The sequence below is a fragment of the Pieris brassicae genome, chromosome 1, assembly GCF_905147105.1.
Source record: "Pieris brassicae chromosome 1, ilPieBrab1.1, whole genome shotgun sequence".
Classification (NCBI taxonomy): Eukaryota; Metazoa; Arthropoda; class Insecta; order Lepidoptera; family Pieridae; genus Pieris; species Pieris brassicae.
The window spans coordinates 21,711,609-21,737,324 of record NC_059665.1 but is presented as its reverse complement, the minus strand read 5'-3'; the positions used below and the strand labels follow the sequence as shown (position 1 = coordinate 21,737,324).

General features: G+C 34.1%; 1 protein-coding gene across 5 annotated transcripts in view; it reads left to right on the top strand.

Annotated features, from left to right (window-relative positions):
- The first annotated feature begins 289 nt into the window (after positions 1-289).
- Positions 290-25,716, top strand: part of LOC123715160 (pyruvate carboxylase, mitochondrial) — a 41,182-nt gene continuing 15,755 nt past the window's right edge. For 3 of the 5 annotated variants that reach the window (XM_045670069.1, XM_045670032.1, XM_045670059.1), the window contains exons 1-12: positions 290-434; positions 8,608-8,824; positions 10,697-10,845; positions 12,085-12,225; positions 13,142-13,257; positions 13,860-13,954; positions 14,541-14,709; positions 15,316-15,422; positions 16,548-16,672; positions 18,970-19,179; positions 20,233-20,323; positions 20,909-21,044. In XM_045670069.1, the coding sequence (XP_045526025.1) occupies positions 8,735-8,824; positions 10,697-10,845; positions 12,085-12,225; positions 13,142-13,257; positions 13,860-13,954; positions 14,541-14,709; positions 15,316-15,422; positions 16,548-16,672; positions 18,970-19,179; positions 20,233-20,323; positions 20,909-21,044 (1,429 nt within the window). In that variant the 5' untranslated portion in view covers positions 290-434; positions 8,608-8,734. Of the gene's footprint in view, positions 435-1,614; positions 1,686-1,744; positions 1,769-8,607; positions 8,825-10,696; positions 10,846-12,084; positions 12,226-13,141; positions 13,258-13,859; positions 13,955-14,540; positions 14,710-15,315; positions 15,423-16,547; positions 16,673-18,969; positions 19,180-20,232; positions 20,324-20,908; positions 21,045-25,716 lie in introns of those variants that run through there. The other 2 variants (XM_045670039.1, XM_045670050.1) reach the window with 2 other exon arrangements.

Sequence of the window (25,716 nt, the reverse complement as noted above, 5' to 3'; positions counted from 1 at the left end):
GATTATGTGTATGGGTTATGTGGACGGTGAATACTCAATACTGAATCAAAAGGCAATAAAAGTTACAAGAAAAATAATTATTATCACTAGGTATCGTTTAAATGTACCACTGCAAATATATATGCAATTATTAATACGTATATAAACTATTTTATGCTAATATTACAAAATTACTTGTAATTTAAAATTTTGTCATACGCGATTAAAAATCTAAATAGTTTAATTAAAAAATGGCACTGCCAGTGCGATTTTTTTTGGTATTGTCTTTTATTTATTGTCTGTGGTTAACATTTTTTAGTTTTCCTTGATTTGCTGAAGACAGCTTGAACTTTGAAGTTAACTTTTTGCCTAATTTCAAACGTATTTGTTTTGTTTCTTCACTTACGTTACAAAAATTGCATCGAGTTTTATTAGAACCAAAATTATTAATTTTGGTAAGTATTCTTAGGTTAAGTTATTATATTATAATGTTGTTTTAAATATAATTATTTGCAAGATTTCTGAAAATAAAACTAAAATACGTTTATATTATCTAAATTTTGTTAAAAAAACAAGTGAATATAGGTCATAATTATTGATATTTAGGATAAAAATATTACGTAAGTGTGCTATATTATTTTATTCACCTTGAATTTGTTACAATGTTATTATTTGTAACTACGAAGAGTACTTAATGTCTGTATATTAATTAAATTTTTATTGCTTGAGATTTGGTTTTGCTTTTATTAATTTATTTCTTATTCTTAAACAGTAATTTTACTTTTGCTCTCTATGATTCTTATCAGAATCTTACCTCTACTTTTCTACATGCTAATATATAATGTATTGTCTTAAGTTAAGTATTAAAATTGTTTTATTTAAAACATTGGAATTATATTGTGTGATGTGTTATAATTGTTGTTGTTATATGATTAAGTTACCTATCATATGAAAATAATCTAATAAGTAACACTAACCTATCAATGTACCTTACAGCAATTAAAATATTTGAAGAGGATCTCAGGATATATAATGAGCCATTCCTCCATTACTTAAAACTTGAGTTCTATAGATGTGTAAAATTATGTACAAAGCTTATTCAAATTAATATTTACCGCCATTAAAGAATAGTCAAAATGTAACAAAATTTTGAATAGTAGTGCAATTTATTAATTTTAAATAATTTAGATCTGTTCAATGAACAATCATAAAATAGATTCTGATTTATAGATACATTTATGTAAAGAGTGACCCTGCCTTGGGATAACCTTATTTATGTCAATATTTGACTGTACGGGTTCTTTATACTAAACCTAACTTACCTATATTGGTTACAGGCATTTGGTGTAATGGTTTACTTTATTTACTATTTATGAAAGTTGTTTTAGTCAAAAAATGAAAGTTTTAGATTATAATTAACACACAACATAGATAGAAAAAATCATTTCTTCCAAATCTAGCCAGATATTACTTGTTTTATAGTTCATACTTGTTCCTTCACATTGACGCCTGTCAATTTTATATATAATAAACAAAATATCATGAAAAGTTTTCATTGATAATTCTGGGTAATGTGAAACAAGTAACAACCAAGCGTAAGTTGTTGATAAGCTTACTTAGAGGTCATTATGACATGCTTTGTACACTAATTTACGTCAGTTTCTTGTTGGTAGTGGTTGCGTGCAGTTGTGTGTGTGATTTCAAAGGTAAATAATGTAAATTTACGTTTCTATGACCTTTGTTCAGAAGTCAAACTGATCTTGCTGTTATCAAGACTGTTAATTCATAGGTAATGAATATGGGCATTAAATGGATGTAGTGTGAATATAATAGAAACTCATAATTCTTATTGCGTCTGAGTTCAACTGCAATATCTAGTTTTATTATGATAAGCTAATTATATATAACACCATATTGTTATGGGTTTGATAATAGCTTATACAATATAAATGTGCTACAATTTGATATCTTCAGATTGTTAAATTAATATTACATATTTATAATTATTGCTCTAAAAATGTGTTATTTTTTTACTTGTATAGAGAGTGGAACTGTTTATAAAATTTTACGAACTAAAATACAATTGAATGTATGATATATGAAACAATTATTGTAAAATACGTAATTATATTTGACTGATATCAAGGGCACCTTGATTAAGTTAATCTTGAGCTAAATAAAACGAGAATATCGTGTGACCTCTATGTCTAACGCCCTTTTAGTTACCTTGGTTTTAACTAGGGATGCATCGATACGCTTTTTTGCCGATACGATACCGATACTGTTATAGAAATATGCTCAGAGAATTAAAATAAGGTAAAATATATCAAATATAAACAGTCACAAACTTTGGATAAGATTTAAATTAAATAAATAACTGTTACTAATTAAGATTAACATTGATAATTTTTTTGTAATTCTGTATTTTATTTAATGGTAACGAAATGGAATACGCCGGGACAGAGCGGGCGGTTTTAACTTTATTATATCTATACTATTTTAAAGGGTAATTTCAAATTCGGTAATTAATTCGTCTTTATAGTATTGTCTTCGTAAACAAATAGGGAAGGATAAATGTAGAATTCTCCTATTCAAGACATTTTAATGTTTTGATACGTTCATGTTTGCATAGAATAAATTATTTTAACGTTTAAACTATGGGAGACTGGCGTCACTGCTTTTAATTACTTTATTTAAATGACTTTAATTGAGTAATTAATAAAAGAAAACTCATGCTTTTTCTGCATTTAAAAATTTAATTTCCTTTCATTTATTTATTTCGATATTTTTATACAATTTCGACTTAAATACTTCCTCTTGTGAAATAAATTTGTTTTAGAATTGAAATTCTGGGTTTAATTAGTGTTTTATTAAGTTAAGCTACGTTATTCCTATACAATGGGCATCTATTATGTTCAAAAACTCTTAAGATCTATTTATTTATGTTATGATAGTGTTGTATAGCGCAATGACAGAAGATACCAAGCCGTTAAAATTGTTATCGTATAAATAAAAATAGCCTTGATTAGAGTACTACATAATCAGGATTACATTATGTCCATGTCCAAATCCTGTCTCTCATCCTCGACATCATTTCCCAATTCTATTCCGCTGTACGCTATAGGTTTGGCCTGAGTGGAAGTCGATTTTGGACAAAAACCTGCGACCTCTAATACAATCTTTTATTTCAGTTAATTCATTCGATAGTTGTTCATATTTATCGCGTTGATACTGATAAATAATCGCAGATCCTGTCTCCGCGCACGCATCAAGATGCTGCGAGCTGACTTTATGTCGAGTACCTTTTCCTAAAGGTTACTTCGTGCTACGCATACTGATTCAGTGATGCTAACTCCTACAGAATATGGATGAATAACCCTAAACTACTACTAACTACACTTAGGTTGAGAAGTAATTTCAAATTTGCGTCAAAAATACATTTTAGTAATCAAATTTCGATGTTGGTGTAATATTATAGTTATAGCCACGTATATATTTGTTTTAGTTTGTTGGCCGAGTTCTAGGATCAATATAAATTATTTAAAAATCTTTTATGAAGTACCCTCTAAATATTCCACATAATCAATGTACCTCCTAACAACCCCACAAGACATGTTGAATCCCCCTAAATTCGGGGGAAAACCCCCCCAAGTGATGCCATCACTGTACTGATTAGTGACATACATAACGGTTAAATTAAACGAGTCGCATACATTTGACCCCCGAAATGTTGATATCTGCATTGAACTACAAAAAACTAGATTCAACGTTTTATGTACACATAAAAATCGTATACTAATATTATTATCACTGGTTTGTGTATTTAAAAAAACTATATTTCTACGTACGTTTACTATACGTTTTATATTTCTACAATAATTGTATGTAGCCTAATTTTGGATCTCAATGTATAATGTATCGCATGCCTCCTGAAGTTTGTTTATGAGTAAGCAGAATGTTATCAGTCAATACTACATTTATCTAATCATTTAGTAGATATGTTGTAATTGTTTAGGAGTTAAGTGTTAAATTCACAAATAAATCACTACTTTTTGTACCTTGATTTTCTCATCATATTAAACAATTACTTGATTGATTTACTTTTCGATCTCTTTCGGCAATGGAAGGCTTTTTGAATGTCTACTTGCGTAGAGAAAAGACAATTTTACATTGATTCTAAATTTGTTTCATCTGAACTCAAACGAAAACTTCAGAGACACTGTTGCCAGTATTAGTCCCAACATTTACAATTAAATATTACACAAATATAATTAAAAATATAAATCTATATTACTCTCCTAATTAAAGTGTATCAAACAAATGTACCTACACTTGAGTCCACCGAACCACAAAATGAAATAAGATTTTTACTTCTAAGTAATTAACAAAATTATCTTAAAACCAGTTTGTGATTTCTTCTGGCTAATTATGATTGGACATGGTAAAATTCATATTACGGAGAATATAAAATTCAATTAAAAATTTTCACTTGTAATTTGTTTTGCTTAAATTTTCTATATTTAAAAAAACAATAGTAATACTAAAACAAAAAATATTATTGGATTGTATTTTTGTAAACACGCCTACTTTTACATCCCGCCTAAAACACCCATTGGCTTCGGTTTGTTACCTAAGAAGCCTCCAACATAATTATACAGTTGTCACCAGAATGGGACATATTTGTTGGACATTTTTATATAACCGGCCGTTAGATATACAAAGTATATCTTGATTAAGTATGTAATTTTTTGTTTGCTGAAATATTTTAATACTATCACAGAACAAATCAAGATATCTCGTAACAGTAATTTTGGACTAACTCAAATGTTTCATTTTATTTTAAGTATACCACGGTCTTCTTCACGATTGTTCATCACTTGTTTCATCAGACGAGCAGATGTTAATTGCGCATATAACCCGTACGTTGAAACGTTCAACTGAGTACTGAGTCTGGAATCCCACACACAACTGCTAAGTTAACGCGCAATGAATATTATCACTTCAGAAATTTTTTAAAAGTGACAATGAATTTGTTAATAGTTCAATGACCTATACGCTCGGGCAATTCATGAGGAAATATTGTTGACAGATTTCGAACAACAATGATTCAGATTTTTACGCAATATAAATGTATGTAATAATTTTTATGATGCAATGATAAGAATGAAAAGCTGTTTCGTTAAATCACATCTTTGGGGAAGTATTTTTATCTTTAACTATCTACCACCGCGAACTTCGTTTCGCGTGAATATATTTTTTTACTTACTATACCTTTTTAGTAGCTACATGGAATATTTTGCTATGCATTGAGACTGTTCGCTTTTCCGGAATAAAAGCTATGTAGTAAAACTAAGTTTACTTTTTTTCAAATACGTCTTTTTTCCATTAAAGTTCATGCAATAAATAAAATAAAACCGACCTCGATATGTATATATATGTTCATATATAATTTTGTACATATACATATTTCTGAGATTACACCAGCTTTACAACCTATAAGATATACAAAACAAAAAATAGAATAAATACTTATATATCTAACGTAACATATTTTTAATACCTTACTTCTTTATACCAATTCGGGCTATCTAAAAAAACAGAAAATTTGATGAACTTTGAAATTTATTAGTAGCGTATGAAAAATGTTTATAAAGAAATTTTTAAGTCTCAAAATAACCGTGTATTGCAACTGAAATATAAAAATAGTGGAACAAATCCAACATGCAGTAAAAATATAGCTTTTTTTACCGACTTGAGTTGAAGAAAATGTGGGAAGCCTTATCAAACTTTCAGATTACGATCGACGACACACGCGATGTTTACTATGTTAATTGAAGAAGAGGTGAAGAGACGTTTTATGGCCATAAGGAACCAGTTTGGAGATATTTATTGTCATGAATTAAATTAAATTGAATGAAGTAATCAAAATAACAATTGATTAGAAACCCAAGGTTTCCCAAATGACTACATGAAACTATACATTATTTAACCGACAGTGTTTAAAGTGTAAAGAAACTTGTTTTTATTCAATTTATTAACTGTTTAAAGAAAACACTTTACCGGATTGAAGCTATGTATTATTATAAGCTTATAATTATTTTTGGTCACCGTGACCACACATTATTAATTATAAAATTATGTAAATTAATTATAAGTCTATAATAACATAGCTTCAATCCGGTAACAAAAGTGTTTTCTTTAAATGTGTAAAAGTTATGTTAATAAAAGACAATACTATGTTAACTGTTTCTAAGTACTAAGGAACTCCTTTTCCCGAAATTGTCCGATATATCTCTCCTATTGCTACTCGATGTTACTCTATACGAAAATGCGTATGCTTCACATTTATATAACCTCTTTTTTTTGTTATAAAAATAGTAGTTATCATGATAAATATGGAAGCTGACTGTCATCATCTGTCGTCAAGACAATATACGAAATTCCACCAGTAAGTTAAAAACGGTATCACTTAACATTAGATAAGCCTCCGTTTGCCCTTGATTAAATGATTTTGTTAATTCTGCCTAAATCGCATCTGACTTTAAATATAAAGGTCTTTAGTGATATGAATTGTATTTTAGGTTATAACTGCAGCAATATAATCACAAAAACCGTCGTTTTTATGGTACATTGTGAAGTAACACAAATGGCCACATTGCATAACCAACCGGTCAGCTAAAACCACAACAACATACGCTATAACATTACTTTTAATATAAGATACTATTTTCATTATTGTGGGAACTATATCAAACTATTTCGCAAGCAAAAGCTAAAACTGTCAAGGATATGTTTTATTCTAAAATACGGTTTAATCCGCCTTGAGCCATTACCAAAAGTCAAAATTATTCATATAGGTAACACAATGTAAAATTATGAACGTCAATTAAGAAATACATAATGCTTTTAATTTTACATTTACTGCCAGTTCTCAAATCAAGTGCGTAGAACGGAAGAGAGGAACTGGCAATAAATATAATAATTATCCCGTAACAACCAAATCGAATACAATATTGTTAGTAGCTGATTGGTTGTAATGGTAGCTCCTTACAAAGATTGTGTAAAACAAAAATTACGATTAAAAAGATTGGCGGAGAGTTTATTGCTCGTTCTTCTGGCAGTAAATGTAAAATTAGAAGCATTTAATGCATATTTTGTTTTTTGACGTTCATAAGTGTACATCGTGTTACCTATATGAATAAATGATTTTTGACTTTGACAATGGTTGCTACACATAATAATCTTCATATGTTTTCGTCCTAACCTATTTGTGCCATGCCTCATGATAGACTTTCCAATATTCTTTAGGCCTCACATAACTTTTAATACAAAAAAATTAATTGTTCACTTAAGAAACTCAAATAGGAAGAAATTGTTAACGACACACAGTAAGTGTTCAAAACATATAATGAAAAAACCGAAATTCAAATTCTAAATAATTTTAATAAACTTTCGGTTTTGCTTAACAATCAAATTGCCGGGGCATGGACCCCACGTTGGGAACACCGTTTTAAACCATTTAAAGAGATACCTCGAAAACATCCAGCGACAAACAATAAAGCCACAAGCAAATTACGTAAGTGTCTGTAATTTATTGTAATTGACAAGAATAAATTGTATTGCATTCAAGCTCTTCAGTGGCTAACAAGCTCAATAAGACGCAAATTGCGTTGTTCTTTGTTTTTATTTTTCTTGCATTATCATTCATGGACAAAATATATGCTTATCTGTGTATAATCGAGCTGTAATATTACGATTTATTTATATTTCATGAAAAAAAACGTAGATTTGACTCTGCAGCTTATTGAGATCTCTAGAGATATTTCTTGACGTCGGTTTAGCGTTTCGATCGTTGTGTTATATTGTTTTTAACAATGAATTAAATATATACTATGTCAATATAATTGTCAATAATTTGTCAATATTATTGTCAATAATTTGTCAGTATAATTGTCAATAATTTGTCAATATATTGAAGGTCTCATTTCTATGCCCCATTCACACAATCATATTCGTTAATTTAAAGAAACAAATGTATGTAACCAGAGAGTTCCATGTGAGAGTCAAACGGTCGTAATAGAACGTATAATTTCGACCAATCAGAATTAAACGGAACGTACAATAGTTTCGTATTTCATTTCACTTCTCATCCCGTGCCATATATATATGTCATAAATATCTTGACAAAATTGAGCACAAAAAATATATTTACTTTGATGCTGTTGTTCGGAAGATAAGCACTTTTAGTTATATATTTTTATAGGCAAATCAGTATATTGGTTATCAAAACAAAGCGACTCCGTCAGTATTGGACTTTGGTCCTACGGTATACGCAATCATCAGGGAGGGTACCGTGTTAATGATAAGACAAGGCGTAAAAACAAAGTATTTCGAAATTAATTCGATAAAAATCAATATTTATCAGAATAATTTTACGCGGCTGGTATGAATCTATTTCCGATACAAGAGAACAAGATTGATGTTATCTGTAATTGTTTAGCTTCAAAGTCCACGCTTAACTCTTGGATTAAAAAGCGATTTGTTTTGCACAACAATTGTTTTGTTTGCACAGAAAACGATATGCATGAATATATTTAAAATATATTAATTTCAATTTCCTTGTTTTAGATATTCGAACGAGCCACTACGAAACGATATTCTAGTCAATTAGACATTCTTAAAAATGAAATAATTCAAGTATATTATTAAATAAGAAATATATACTTAAGCCTGTACCGAGTTTATATTAAGCAAAATGCAGATTCTCAAAGCAAGATTCGCTCTGAGAGCCTCGGCCTCACAGTTCCAAGCGTGGAGTTCTTCAAAGCATCGGACTGCAACTTCAGTGAGTATAAGTTACACAATACGTATTGGTCACTTTGTCTCAATTGCTTTTTGCACCTGCAACTGAGTTTCATCATCAGACGTCAAGTCATTAAAACACTGAAATATTTCGAGACCTATTCGACTTAGGGTCTGCAAGACCTTATGTGAAAAGACCTTACCAAGTATTAAAGATCGGCATCGCAGAGACGAAGTCAAAAATCATTTATTCATATAGGTAACACAATATACACTTATGAACGTCGAAAAAAGAAATATACATTAAATGCTTCTAATTTTACTGCCAGTTCTCAAATCAAGGGTGCAGAACGAAAGAGAAGAACTGGCAATAAACTCTCCGCCACTCTTTTTAATCGCCAATATCTTTTTTGTATTATACAACGTTTGTAAGGAGCTGCAATCATCACACCATTCACCACAGTCACCACAGGTAGCACCCGTTCACGAGTATCACGCATGGCCAGCTATCGGCCCCCTTGCGGCTATGTGAGTGTACATGGGTATCACTTATCATCAGTCTCCTGCATGTTTGCCGCCTGTTATATAATAAATGTGTTTATACTGTGATGAAAGAGAACAGTGCTTCTTGTGGTTGAAGTAGACGGTTACTCTGTGGTTATATCTTTAATTGCTTCTGATTCATTTAATTAATTGATAATAGTTGATTGGTCTTATGCAAGCGTTTATGCCTAAATTAAAATAAATGAGTGGCGCTACAACCTTTTTAGATCTGGGCCTCACATTTTTGTATCTGTTTCATGATTATTTGATTTTTACCTGTACCTACTTAATTACCGTCGACTTATTAGACCACCTATTAGACCCACTAAGGCAAGTCGGTTTCCTCTCGATGTTTCGTTTCACCGTTCGAGTGATTGTTAAACGTAGATAGATAGAACTTAGGATCATATAGAACACACTGAATCACAGTACACTGCTCATTCCTATATTAGAGTTTGTTTTATCAATGCAATGTGCCTAGAGAGTGAGAGAACAAAAAATCTGGATTATACCCGTTTGAGACTTCTTTCTTTAATATTGTAAAGACTGAATGAACGTTTGTGAAGTACCGTTATTGATTTCTGCTTTTTGGTAAGTCCTCGATTGCCTGTAAAACGCTGTTTAAAAAATTTCAAGGCTGGGTTCATTGACTCCAATGTTGCATTAATATGTATTATTTACGCGATTAAGATATTTGTGTCTAATTGACAGGTTTTGAGAATGTTTTAATCTGCCAAAAATGCTCTTCTAAGCAATTGCATAAGCATCTCCAAGCATTCCACAGCCGATAAAAGATAATGAATAAAAGATGTTTCTTGTTTACCGTGAAGTATCTATAGCAATGTTTCACTGTTTTTACTGAACGATAAACAAAAACTTACTAGTATTTTAATTTCATTTTATTACAGTCAAAATCTTTTTTATCAAAGGGACATATTGACATATTTGGTCGTTAAAACCGACAGTCGTGACAGCCAATGACGTTACTAAGTACCTAATACAATAGAATTCAGACCTTTGATTTTGGTCAATATAACCGGTATGTTGTTCTAAACGATGTAGTCGTAAAACGTAAACGGTTTTGACTGTATATATTAATATACATTATTCAATTATAAACGATACATTTCAATATAATTTAAGTGGTCTTACTGACTCACTTAATGACTTCTTCGCTATTACAAAAGAAAACGAGGAAGACAATTAACTGATCGGAAGAAATAAAACAAGAGCTGGAAGCTCTATGTCAAAGGACAAGCTGTAAAACAGAAATTAACGATTAATTAGTGTTTACAGTCCTTCACATTTTTATGTACTTAACAGCAAAAATGTGATTTATAAGCGTTTATAAACGATAATAAATTTATTTCAGGACGTGAAAAATGTAGAATACAAGCCAATAAGAAGCGTACTGGTAGCTAATAGAGGTGAAATTGCCATCCGTGTGTTTAGGGCATGTACGGAGTTGGGGATCCGCTCTGTCGCCATCTATAGTGAGCAGGATAAACTTCAAATGCACAGGTATGTTCGAATTGTGTGGTAATGCGGCAATCGAACTGCAGGCTCACCTGATGATAAGTGATACACATGAACACTCATTGCCTTGACGTAGAATTGGTACGGAAATACTTCAGTGGGCTTGCTTGTAAACGGTGGTAATCGGTAGTGGTCATTCATTATTTTGGATACTATATTTATTGTATACCATAACTTTAAATTATTTCGTAATTATAATCAATAGGTAATAAGGATATCTCCAAGACAACTGTATATTCAAACTATCTTTGGATTACGCGAGTATACACAAAATTCACGAATAAGTTCCTTTTCCTTACAAAATTATTGAATAGGCTTTTACTTTTTTTATATTTTATATGTATACATTGTTACCTGTGTTATTTTTCAATTTTTCTATGTACTTTTATCCCATATCGAACGACGTTCAGTTTCGCGGTCATTTGGAGGGAAAGGCTAAATTAGCCTCCAAAAAGCTTGGTGTGCTCAGTAAGGCGAGACGGTACTTCACTCCGGGCCACCGCTTGCAACTCTATAAAGCGCAAATACGGCCCCACATGGAATACTGTTCTCACCTCTGGGCGGGGGCTCCCCAGTACCAGCTCCTTCCACTTGACCGTATCCAACGAAGAGCGGTTCGAATCGTCGATGACCAATCCCTCTCCGAGCGGCTCGATCCTTTGGCGTTGCGTAGAGATGTGGGGTCACTCTGCATCTTCTACCGCATTTACCATGGAGAGTGTTCAGAGGAGTTGTTCGGATTAATACCTGCAGCTGAGTTTCATCATCGGACGTCGAGGCAGAATACAAAATTCCACCCGTATCACCTCGACGTCCGCCGTTCCACGACTGAGCGTTTTTCAAGGCAATGTTTGCCGCGCACCACCGCTATGTGGAACCAGCTGCCCACTGAAGTATTTCCGAACCAATTCGACTTCGAGGATCCTTCAAGAAAAGAGCGTTGCATTTCTTACAATGCTGGCAAAGCACTCGCAAGCCATCCGTCACTGTGAGTGTCCATGGGCGGCGGTATCACTTAACATCAGGTGAGCCTCCTGTCCGTTTGCCCCATGTTTTATAAAAAAAAAAAAAAATTACATATTAGAGTTTGAAGAGATCGCTTGCTACCGATAAAACAGCCCTTTGCCTCAACGTTGTGTTAATAAAAAAAATACGGTATTACTAACACTTCAATTTATTTCAAATCTTCTAGTTAAATGTTATCGTTGACGATTTTATTTTTAGACAAAAAGCCGACGAATCGTACTTAGTTGGAAAAGGCCTTCCACCAGTGGAAGCGTACTTAAGTATTCCTGAAATCATTCGAGTGGCGAAGGAAAACAACGTTGACGCTATTCATCCAGGTTATGGACTTCTTTCTGAACGGTAAGATACTACAAAATACATATCACCACGAAAATAAATAATAATATAGTAATTTTGTCTAATGTCACGAAAAAAACAACTTTTTAAACGGATTGAAGCTATGTATATAAAATTATGTAAATAATTATAAGTTTATAATAATAAAACAAAGCTTCCATCGGTTTAAAAAGTGTTTTCTTAATGTGTAAAAGCTATGTTAACAAAGGACAATACTAAAGTCACGTAGTTGTTTTGGTAAATTATATATTTATATACCAATGGCGCTACGCTTTTAGGCCTGGGCCTCAAATTTCTCTATCAGTTCCGTGATTTCTAAAAGGCAAGTAGGTGATCAAATCTGTGCCTTACACACACCGTCGACATCGGATCTAATGCTAGTTTTCTCAGGATGTTTTACTTCGGGTGCGAGTGTTAAAAGCTCATATATATATATGTTGTTGTTGTTATGGTACAGTCGGGAATCGTCCACGAATGAAAGTTGCTCGCTGAAGCCACTAGGCCAACACTGCTCATTTTGGGATATTTATTCAAGTTCACCACATCATACACAATGCTATATTTACAGTATATGTTACAAGTTATATATAGTACATGACTATTATGGAAACATTAGTGTTACAAAATAATAAAATTACATAAAACACTTCCAGTTTTAGATTTTACTACTATACTGTTAAGTGTCTACTAAGGAAACGTTTTACTATTGGATACAGGAAACGTTACGGTACGTTTCATGGGGGGGTTTAAGAATTTCCATAAATTGCGTGACGTAATACTTGAATGCTCCCTTTAAGGTATAGGCAATTAACAATGCTATTTTTTTTACCTACTGCATAGTGAGACGATTCATTTGTACCCGCTATTTATTGTATTTTTTTAAAGTACCCTCTCTAGGCTGATTATTGTAACAATTTAGGTCAGACTTCGCCCAAGCAATCATCAGCGCTGGAATCCGATTCATCGGTCCTTCACCCAAAGTGGTTCAGCAAATGGGAGACAAGGTTGCTGCCAGGATAGCTGCTATTGAAGCCAGTAAGAAATATTGCATACTCTGAAGTATTAAAAGTGTTTACACCCAAGCAAAGATAAACTTTAACGTGACTTGTATGTATGTGTGTGTAATCACATCGGATCTCCTAAACGATTTTTATAAAACTGACTTAATGGAGATTTTTGGATTATTTTGAGGTTTTAGTTAGGCCAACCATTTTTTGTTACTTTTGCTTTTTAAACAAATGTTTGACCTAAGATTTGGCTATCACTTAGCTACTCTGGAGGAGTCGAGGAGAAGGATGCAGGTCGAGGCTTTGGTTGGGTTCGGTTTCGAAAGTTTTTTTTTAAATTTCATATTTATAATGCGTCTATATCATGTCTCTAAAATAAGAGAAAATATTATTTAACTGAAATTAAACCAAATGTAAATATCTAAATCTATATAGTTTTCGTAGAAATTTTTCAATAAGTGAAACATACGATGTTCAATAAATAATGATAATAGCATACATTCTCCTTGTAAATAAAATATGTTGCATTTGCATCTGCATCGGCGCATACTCGTGCAACACCCGCTTGCTCAGTCTCAATAGGGCAATAACCCATATCTGAATATCTATAACATGAAATCAAATTTTCAGAGGTACCAATCGTCCCTGGTACTGATGGACCGGTCACGACAAAAGAGGAAGCACTGGAGTTCTGCAAACAACATGGACTACCTGTTATATTCAAGGTAAAATTTAAAACCGCGCCGTCATATGCTTCTTATAGGAGCGTCTTAGCTTCTTGACAGTGATGGCCTAGGCTTCAGCATGCGACTCTCGTCCCTGAGGTCGTAGGTTCGAATCGACTACAGAGTCAAACGGCAGTCATAAGAACGACTGACAAAGATTACTTTAAAATTAAGTTTCAAATGTTTAAATTTCTGATAAATTACTTTAAATAATAATAATAATGACTACGAAGTCATTATTATTATCGACCAGTGAATAGTCGTTAATTTATAGATCTAGCAACATTGACAAATCAAATAAACCACTTAACGGTTTTGACTTATTTTACTTTGATGTTATTAAATTATAAATACAATAGCTGCTGACTAACACAATTGCCCCGACATCAATAATAATGAGTGAAGTTACTATTACAACATTCCCTATTGAAATGTTGCCATATTATCTATTATATCTGAAGTTTTACAAAAATCTATTGCTTTTAAACACACCCAATAATTTATATGATATTAAAAAAGATTATTTAAATGTGTAGTACTCGCGTTAAGCCATAGAATATATAAGTGTTTATTATCTATATTTTAGGCGGCCTACGGTGGTGGGGGTCGCGGTATGAGAGTAGTCCGTGAGATGAGTGAAGTAACGTCTGCCTTCGAGCGAGCCTCTTCTGAAGCGCTAGGAGCTTTTGGAAATGGCTCCATGTTCATTGAGAGATTCATCGAACGACCAAGACATATTGAGGTTCAGCTATTAGGTAAGTTATGGTCTGTGATTTCAACAATGACAGTTGTCAGTTTGACAAGTGCTGTCATTTGTCAAAAAGTCCACAGATTACACAATCATATTATTCCTATTTTACACGTTGTATCGTGTTTTTCAATTGTATACAATGTGTGTGTGTGTGTGTCAGCTACGACGCACGATTGGAGTTTACTCCTTACGAACGATAATTATGATATATATATCGAATAGAAAAAAAAGGTAAATGAACGCATCTGCTAAAATGATAAGAGAAACAAACATATATCTGTAATTATTCGGATTATTTATATTACTTCAATAAAGCGTATTACATAAAGTATGTTACAAAACAATATAAATAATAATAATAACAATTATAATTGTGTTCAATTAATACAAATCCAATTTTAGAGAGAGAATGAGTTCAATCCTACAGATATATATGTTTGTCTCTTTCTACGTAACGCCTCAACTTTTCGTCTTACACTCGATTTTACTCCTCACAAAATTTCCGTACCGGGCCTTATAACTCAAACCGTTTCTTAAGGAGTAAACTCCAAAAATATTCATTCATTCGTTTACAATTATTAATTAATTTTAATATATTCCTCTTTTTCAGGTGACAAAGCAGGCAATGTCGTACATTTATATGAGCGTGATTGTTCCGTACAGAGGCGTCATCAGAAAGTTGTAGAAATCGCTCCAGCTCCCAGACTCGACCCTGAAGTAAGACCTTAATATGTATAAAATATTAAAATTTGAAACTATAAACATGACGGAAAATTCTGTGATTTTTCCAAAAATTATGTCTACGTATACATCTACAATCTGTGCTTACAAATCACAGCGATGACGTCATACCCAAAAAGGTGCTAACGAATCTATACCTACCCTTAAGAATATATATATATATATATATATATATATATCCACTGGGGCCTTCGAGCTGGCCAGTGATTACTCGAGAATATTTTCTTTAGTTTGGAGGAACAGTGCCCCATCCGTTCTCCATACATACTGATTAGCAAGAAAATAAATTGCTGATTAGGAAATTGTGCTAAAAAAATTCTGCCTGTAAAAGTTCAAACCAATCTCTTTTGGGGTCTTTCCGGAAAAAGCATCTTTTCATAAAAAGTCTGTAACTGTCTTTTGGTGAGCTGATGATGAGCATGTAAAAAACGGTATGTCAGGACTGTAGCAAGTTCGAATACGTGGTCTGTCTATATCCCCTCGGGAAAAAGGCGTGATGATAAAATAAAATAAAATCGTCAATAAAATAGTATTTAAAGTAAAATTTATTCATGCAACTTAACATAACAATCAAATATACAATATTTACAATTTTTATAATAAACATAGTAAATTTAAAAATTAAAATAAAACACTTTTGTACCGGATTGAAGCTATGTATTATTACAAACTTATAACATAATAATTATTTAACATTAATTCTTTCAGTAAAAGCTATGTTAACAAAAGACAATTAAAAATTAATAAAAAGAAAATGAAACCAAATTTGGACCCTATTGCAGTATACCTTTAACACCGCCAGCATTTTCTCGCTGTATTGCGATACTTATTCGTTGGGCGAGCCTAGCTCTTAAATTTTTAATTAGCGTCTGGGCACTTGAACCTCACATCCCAAGTCTCTACTCCAAGATCTACAAAGTTGGAGGAAAGACTCTCATATTTGAGCAATTTTCCGCCTGCTCTGATCTTTTTTGTCTTGTCCGAAGGACCATACATTCCATACCAGATCCCTTGGAAGATAGGACTGGCCGAAGTCATTCATCGGCTTGTCAACGTCATCTAACGACGTCTACGATTTGAAGTAAATAATATTGTTTTCAGACTCGTCAACGTATGCTGGATTGTGCTGTCCATTTGGCTCGTCACGTCAAATACGAAAATGCGGGAACTGTTGAGTTCTTGTTGGACGATAAAGGGAACTTTTATTTCATTGAAGTTAATGCTAGGTAATATAACATTTGCAACAATAAATAGGATTACAGTTGAGGAGGTATTGGGAGACTGGTTTCCAAACTAGGTAACCTGTGATATGGATAACCAGGCTTTCATTCACAGCAAAGTCATATTGAGTGGTATATATGGGTAGGTAAACTTAACGTTTTAAATAAGGAAAGTAAAACAAAACAAAGCAGTCAACTTAGCAGTAAGTAGATATAAAGGTGTATGGGTGTGTGTGATAGTGCGTGAGGGTATGTACGCATGTGTGAGTGAGTGTGAAAAGGGTGTGTTCGTATGTCAGGCACACCCAAATTATTTTAATACATTTAGCAGATTTTCCGTTTGGTCATAGTTCAAATAAGTAAACACTATTAATGCAATATTTACATTAAAAGAAAATAAAAAATCCGGTTTTCGAGTTCTATAAGGCCTACATTAAGTTAATGTTTTTTTTTATATTTAATATTTGTACACGACCTCTCCCAAATTCATCCATATGTCTGTCATCTTCGCTACTATTTCCCAATCTCTGCTATCTCTTTTATTTTGTCTTCCCATGTTTTTGATGGGCTCTTTTGGATATTAAAATGATACTGAACATAATAAATGGTATTACTAACTCTGGATTGATGTGTTTTACATTAAGCTGATGACACAGATACGTACCAAATCATAGGTTAGACATATAATAATCATAATAGACAATTTGCATAAGAAATTTACATCAAAAATTTAAATATGTCTATAAACAGCGTATATATTAACGTACTTTATCAAATTGAATTCTGATAATTTTTCAGATCAGTATTGGTTATAGTATTGACAGAGTAATTAAATTAATTAAGAAATTTGATAAAAACAAAATGTCTTACTATTTTTATCAAATAAAATAATGTTTGCTATTTATTTAATAATTACAACATGTCTGGAGATTAGACATACAATATTTTTGAAATTTATCGATAACGCTTATCTATTAACATAAGCCACAATTAGTTAAATCATGTTCTGAGACTATTTGAAATCATAGACCAAAAATAATTTGGTACGTACGTACGTATATTTTACGTGCTATGGCTGTATATTTTGCTCACTCAGGCTTTCTTAATTTTATAAAAGTGGCCATTACCTAAATAGTTACGCCCCAAGAGTATAGTTAGACGTAGGCACTCTTTAACATTGCATTCATTCGTTTCATAGCATTTCGCTTATATTGTTACGAGCTAGGGGATTGGATAGAAAATGCCGTATATTTATTCAAGGGTTTATTTCTTGAAAAATCAATGAGGAATTTATGAACACAAATTAATCGCAGAGATGCACTTATAACACAAAAACACAGTCACTAATTACTTCACTTATGCACACTTCACACAGTACTTTATCACTTGTAATCACTTTATCGCTTCGGTGTTTCTCTCTTGTTATCGCATTCCAAACTAAAGGCGACTAGTCGCGTTTCGGCTCGCTTATATATCCCTGGGAATAATTCTAAACAATATTCGAGAACTTTTTAGGCGGGCTTGCTACTGAGTAGCGATTGCACAATTCTAGAACGTCCGCACTCTTTGTCTCTTTCGCACGTTGCTCCGTCCTTGTCGTACGGCGTTCTAGAGTGCTCAGTCTAGTTTCGAGAAAGTTCTGATTTTCTTTCTCTCTCTCTCGTATCATTTCGTCCTTGTCTCACACCTAGAAAGTTTGGTCTAGAATATTCCTTCATCAAAGGGGTATACCTAGGCCTGTAAAACGCCTGAAAACGGGTCCCCTGAAAACTGCACCACTCTACTACACATGTTCTGAAACCGACTGAAAAATGTTTCAGCTTCCTGAAAACTAGGGTAACATTATGGAAATTACAATTTTCTAATATGTGATTGACCCTCTCCTGAAACGGTCACAAATCATATTACAGCCTGCTGAAAAGTTCTCTAACTAGTGGAAAAATCTAGAAACATTGCAGTCGACCCGTCTTCGTAACAATATTCTATTGAGTAATCATAATATCCTCTATTATTTAAATACCCAGGAACCGTACACGGTGTGTCTTTTAGCATAGGATGCCCCAGGTCTCTAATAAGTTCTATCATTGGCAGTCTATGGCCCCAAGGTCAGGCTGATCTTGCCATCGTGTTTTTGAGCACCCCTGATTTTCTGGTCCCATCTCTTTTAATATCATTTGTAACTTGACCTTGACACTTCGCAAGTCTTTCTCTATCAGACAACATTTCGCACCCATATTGTTGAATCTATTAATTCATATAACATCAATATTACTAAACCAAACAAATAATTATATTAATTACAGATTACAAGTCGAACACACAGTGACTGAAGAAGTAACAGGCATCGATCTAGTGCAATCTCAAATTCGCGTGGCCGAAGGCATGACGTTGCCAGAAATGGGTCTCACACAGGATAAAATAAGGGCGGACGGATATGCGATACAATGCCGAGTGACCACTGAGGACCCGGCGAATAACTTCCAACCTAGTACGGGCAGGATTGAGGTGTTTAGGTAAGTTTTTTTTGCTATTATTATCTTGGGTCGGTAGTACTTATCTGAGCGTCGTGATCAACCAGGAAGCAGCAGAGAAGACTATCTGTTTCCTCCGGTTTCTGTCCCAACGGTTTAGTGTTTTGAGGACGATGACGTCTTTCGGATTGGTCCATCTGGTTGGTGATCATGTGATCTTTTGCCTTCTGTGTTACCGACCTCCAGGTTCTCATCGCCTGCGCATTGTATAGCCGAAATATGAGATTATTCGTTGTAAGCATATGGTAGACAGGCGAGGTCGTATGCGAAGTTGGGTCAAGTTGATTGGTGCGTTTCGAAGTTCACGTTAATCTTTACATTTGCCTCCAGCAATACATCTCCAAGGCATCATTTCTTTGCCTTTCTCCTTTCTTCTCTTAATCTGGCTCCTTTGCTAATGAGTTTTGGTAGGCCATAGACATTTATTTTTTTCACTTTTCACTACTATGAAAAAATAACTGTGGCGCTACCATATATATGTGTATAATAAACATTAACGCTGTTTAGCCAACTGCGGATAAAGAAAGTGTCATGTAAGTTTATGGACATGGACACCCATTTTTATTGGGTGCGCTGCCGGCCCTTAAAATGACATGCGCACAAGCTTGAATTTTAATAAATATGTCCGTTTGCCATTAAATAATAATTGTTTTATATCTCAAAAATTATATAATAGGGGGGAAAGGAGTCTGAGGGATGCTTACATAAGGCAGTTATCGCAGCCCATGGACACCCATTTTTATTGGGTGCGCTGCCGGCCCTTAAAATGACATGTGCACAAGCTTGAATTTTAATATTTTTTTCAATATTTTTGTAAAAAAAAGTACTTCCGAACCAATTCGACTTAGGACTTAGAAAAGAGCGTACCAATTCTAAACAGGCCGGCAACGCACTTGCGAGCCTTCTGGCAATTGTAAATGTCGATGGGTAGCGGTATCGCTTAACGTCAGGCCTCCTTCCCGTTAACCGTTTATATATAATTATATAAATTGAGGTTATAATTTCTCTATACATTAACTCTTTGGTATGTTCTAGATCTGGCGAGGGTATGGGAATTCGTCTGGATTCAGCCTCGACCTACGCCGGGGCTATTATATCGCCATACTACGACTCGTTACTCGTAAAGGTAAACTAGAAAATTCCTACTTATAGCTTTTGCTGTTTTTGCTAGCGGCTATAGCAATTAATCAACGTAAATAATACTTGAAAACATTGTGTTTACTTGTATATGAGAAAATATAATTTATAATAACACCGCACATCAAAAGTAAAAGAACAAAGATTCAAATGCAGTGCATCATAGACAAGTATAAGTGGACAACATCACGACCTTCCAACATTTGCTTGGAACGCTATCTGAACGAACGAACGAACTGATCTTCAAAAGATCTAAGAACCGCATCAAAATTGACTTCTTGTATCGGCTGAGGGCGATAATAAACTTTTGTCTAGTTTCAACTTGTCACATATTTAACAGCGCTCAAGACGAGACTATGACTTGAGATGCTAATCAGAATGCATCTTTGTGTACAATATAATGATTGAAAAAAACAAAGGCCTCCTACAGGAACCTCTCTCAGGCATACGCAAACACGTACGTATACGTACATACGTACACATTCATTTAAAGATTCATGTTCATGGCATTCAAAATCAGTTGTACATTATTCTGTACATACATTTAGATTTATATATTATAAATGTATTTTAGGTAATATCCCATGCTCAAAACCTGTCAGCCTCGGCTGCCAAAATGAGCCGCGCCCTGCGCGAGTTCCGCATCAGAGGCGTGAAGACGAATATTCCGTTTTTACTAAACGTGCTTGAGAACCAGAAATTCTTAAATGGTAAGATATAAGTCATACTATAGTGTTTGATACTAATACAAAATAAATCACGCTACAACCCATTTAGTTCTGGGCCTCAGATTGCTGAATCTGTTTTAAGATCAATTGTCAATGTCATAGACAAGCAGGTGATACTCCTGTGTCTGACACACGAAGACTTCTTTTGTTTCCTCGCGATGTTTTCCTTCGAGAGAAAGTCCATTGGTGCACAGCCGGGGATTCGTACTTTCGACCTTAGGAATGAGAGTTGCACGCTAAAGCCACTAGGCCATCTGGAGCAGATACTTTGCATACTAATTTAAAATATAGATCAAAAGACACATTTAGGGTGTGAGCGCTTCAGTAACTCAGTGATGGCATCTGGACGTTTTGAGTTCACTTCCTTCTACAAACAATGGTTTCGAGTTGACAGACAAACAATAAACACAAGCTTGTCTTGTCCTTGAAATATGAATCACGCAAAATGTTTGAAAGATTTAAATTCCATTCTAGAGCGCGGAGCAACAATAGATGCTGTATTTATTAGATATCTTGATAATGTTATGTCCAATACTTTTGTAACATACATCAGTTACCATCGACCAATTACAGTAATACCGTCCTCAGAGGCAACATCGAATATAACTATTACCGAAGTTTATTTATTTATTTATTTACACTTCGTTACACTACAAAATAAAAATAAAAATTAACATAATTAAATGAAAAGGAGGGCAACTGGCGGCCTTATCGCTTACGAGCGATCTCTTCCAGGCAACCACTGTGAGTAAAGAAAAAAATAAATGTATTAAATAAGATAGGCAAGTAGTGCAAAATACATGTAATACACAGTTATTAAACAAAACTAAACAGGAATAAAATATTAAAGATACATTAAAGAGTAAAAAGACACATAAATCACGATAATTTAAGATAAGTCTCACGTCAGTTAGTAGTTAGTAAGAAAGTTCGGGATACGATGTGGACAGGTAATGTTTGTACAGAAGAAATTTAAAGGAAGATAAAGAAGGAGCTAAGCGAATTGGGACGGGAAGTGAATTCCATAGCCTAACGGCGGAGACCTTAAAGGAATCGCCAAGAAAGGAGGAGTTATGAGATGGGATTTCAAGGGTATAATTTTCGGAAGAGCGTAAGCTATAGTTATGGGCTCCCAAAAAATTGAAATCATTTTTGAGATAGGAAGGAGTTTTAGGGTTGAACAAGATGGAATATAGGAGATGAAGAACATGAGCATCGCGTCGCTGACGAATTGGCAACCAGCCTAGCCGCTTACGGAACGCAGAGATATGATCGTACTTTCTTAGACCGAATATAAATCTGATACAGAAATTTTGGAGACGATCCAGTCTATTTAGCAATTCCTCGTTAAGATCGGAGGAGCAGGAATCGGCGTAGTCCAGTAAAGGCAGGAGGAGAGATTGCGCCAGTGAGGTTTTGGTACTAAAGGGAAGAAAATTACTAAGACGTCGAAGGATACTGGAGGCACCGTATAATTTTCGGCTAACTTCTTTAACATGCTGCTCCCAGGATAAATTTTGATCAAATAAAACCCCCAAATTTTTTACTGTACGGCTAAAATTTAAAATTACACCATCGATATGGATAGGGGATATCCTGGCCCAATCAATTCTCGTCGTGAAATAGGGGTTGCCAATAATTAATACCTTACTCTTTTTGGGATTGATTAGAAGACCAAATTTTTTACTCCAGTCAACTATCTTTGCCAGCTCATTGTTGGTAGATTGTATGGCTTGCGGGAGATCATCGAGACTTGATTGTACGTAGATTTGAAGATCATCAGCGTATAAATGAAAATTAGTTGAAAGTCGGAAAGTTAAGGAGTTAATATATATAGCAAAAAGAAGAGGAGAAAGTACGCCACCTTGCGGAACGCCAGATTCAATCAAACTCCACTGAGATATGCAATCGCTTGTCTTAATACACTGGCGGCGCCCATTAAGATAGTTAGAGAACCAGTTAACAGCATGAGAAGAAATATTAATAGATCTAAGCAACCCCATTAGAATTTTAAAATTAATAGTATTAAAAGCGTTGCTGAAATCTAGCAGTGTGAGAATTGTGAGTTGTTTGTGGTCCATGCCTTCGCGAATATCATCGGCTACTCTGACCAGAGCAGTAGTAGTGCTATGTCCAGGTCGAAACCCAGACTGAAGTGGATTCAGTATGGAATTTTTGTTTAGGAAATTATTTAATTGCTCATGTATGAGGCGTTCAAGTACCTTGGATAGAAATGGCAGAATCGAGATGGGTCGAAAATCAGAAAAAGTACTAGGATTAGCCTTTTTGGGGATAGGGATGATAAGTCCATCCTTCCAGCAAGAAGGAAATTCACCTATAGAAATGGAAAAATTAAAAATATGTGTGATTACAGGAAGTATAAGAGAGAGAATAGGTATGATCATAGCACGACTAATCAGGTCAGAACCAACAGCGTTGGAATGAATAGAAGAAATACTCGATTCAACTTTCTGACTAGAGAATTCATCGAAAGAGAAAGATGGAAAACTAGGACGAGGGAGAGATGATATATACTCAAGTGTTAAGTCCAGATCGATATTACTTGAAGTGGAGTGAGAGGTAAAATGGGCGTTTAGGCTGTTTACGTCGATATCGGGAGTCATGGCAGTACGTGGTGGCTTACCGATACCCAGAGATTTTAAAAATTTCCATATTTTTGAGGGATCCCCATTAGACACTGAGTCGTGAATGTGTCGTCTCTGCGCATCGCGACAACGCGTGTTGCAACGGTTGCGCAAGGTTTTGTAAAATACATGTTCCTTATCCGTTTTGGCTGTTCTCATCTTGGCCTTAGCACGGTTTTTTTGTTTAATCAAAGATTTGATTTCATCGTTGAGCCAAGGAGCAGGTAAATGCTTGAGTTTAACGGGCCTCAAAGGAGCATGTATATCATAAAGATTAGTGATGGAGGCATTTAGTAAATCAACTTTACTATTGAGGGTGGGACACTCGTAAATCGTGCTAAAGTCAATTCTGGCCGCATCTATAAGCAGACGCTCGGTGTCGATCGCAGCAAAATTACGCCTAAGGACTACGGTGGGTTTTAGTTTAGGAGGTTTAAGATTGAGAGACAAATAAATGAGGTCGTGATGAGAAAAAGCAACAGCAGGAAGTTGGCCATGGTTGGTAACTAGGTCAGGAGAAGAGGTAAATATAAGGTCCAATAAGGAAGGAGTGGAGCCTGGGACTTTGTGTGTGGCATTAAGTGGCAGGTTATGAAGATTATAAGATTCGGTGATGGAGAGCAACTTTTTCGATCGGCAGTCGTCTTTGATTAAGCAGGTATTGAAATCACCCATAACTATTATGTTTTTATAGAGAGGCGAAAATTTTTCAAGAGTGTTATCAAAGCCTGCGAAATAATCGACTAAAAGAGAAGGAGAGTAAAACACTCCAAGGAGAATTTTAGTCTTACTGAGCATGACCTCGACCAGAAGATGCTCGCATTCATTAGGTGGTGGTGGTTGAGGACACATATTGATAATAGTGTAAGGGATGTGCGATCGTAGGTAAATAGCGACGCCACCTCCACGCATTCCAACTCGATCATTTCTTATTAGGTTGAAGCCGGGGATAGAATAGCTGAGGGAGGACAGGGTTGGACACAGCCAAGATTCTGATATAAGGATAGCGTGAATTTCGTTGGATACAAATGTTGTCAACAAGTCCAAATGGTGAGCAGGAACGCTTTGAGCATTAATATGGATGACATTCAAGTGTCGCGATTGGTCTTTAAATAAAGCTGTGAGGATACTATGCAAGGGAGGGGGAGATATCTCAGCGCTATGGAATGATTCGAAATCCGACGAAGAGACCGATGCAAATTCAAGAGCTTCACTATCGTGATTCATGTGTTAGCCAATAATATTTATGTATAAGTCTACTAAGTATATAAATTTTTAATTTATGTACAAAAATGATCCTGTGTTCACACTCAATCGCTAATATTAGTGAACAGAAAATATAGTCACACACTTTAAGAAAACAAAAACAAATTAACTTAAAGGGGTTCAATAAACTAATTGTAACTATTTCCAAAAAAAAAAAAAAAAACAATTTAACAAGGGAATTTATATATAGTTTGCAGTGATTAAACGAATTAAGTAGTCACGATTTGAAATAAATTCGTAAATTTTGGTATTTTATGAAAATAAATGTTTATTCAATAAATAGTCATCGATATCTGGAAAAAAATCGTAATATTTTATTTTATCATTATGACATATTTAGTTCCTATCACAATATGTTCTTTTCTGCATATTACTTTTACAAAATAATGTCTATGTTTCACATCTGCCAGGCGTCCCGTGACGGCTTAAATTTTTTTTTATATGTATTAAATAAATGTGCCAGACCCTAGAAATTAATAATATAAAATTTAGATAAAATTTGCGATGTATTTTACGAGTTCGATGTAGTATATTTCATGACGAGTGTGGAAAGCCTGTCATTGCAAAGAGTTCCGACAAATGTCAGTTGGAATAAGATGCAATGACGTTTCCGCACGTGTACTGAACAACTATTTTTAATACAGTTGCGAAATGTTGCAATTTAATAAAACTATTTGCTTTTTTCTCGTCTCTCCGCGCAATACATTCGTCGTATGTATATAGCGACATTTTTACTTTTCCGG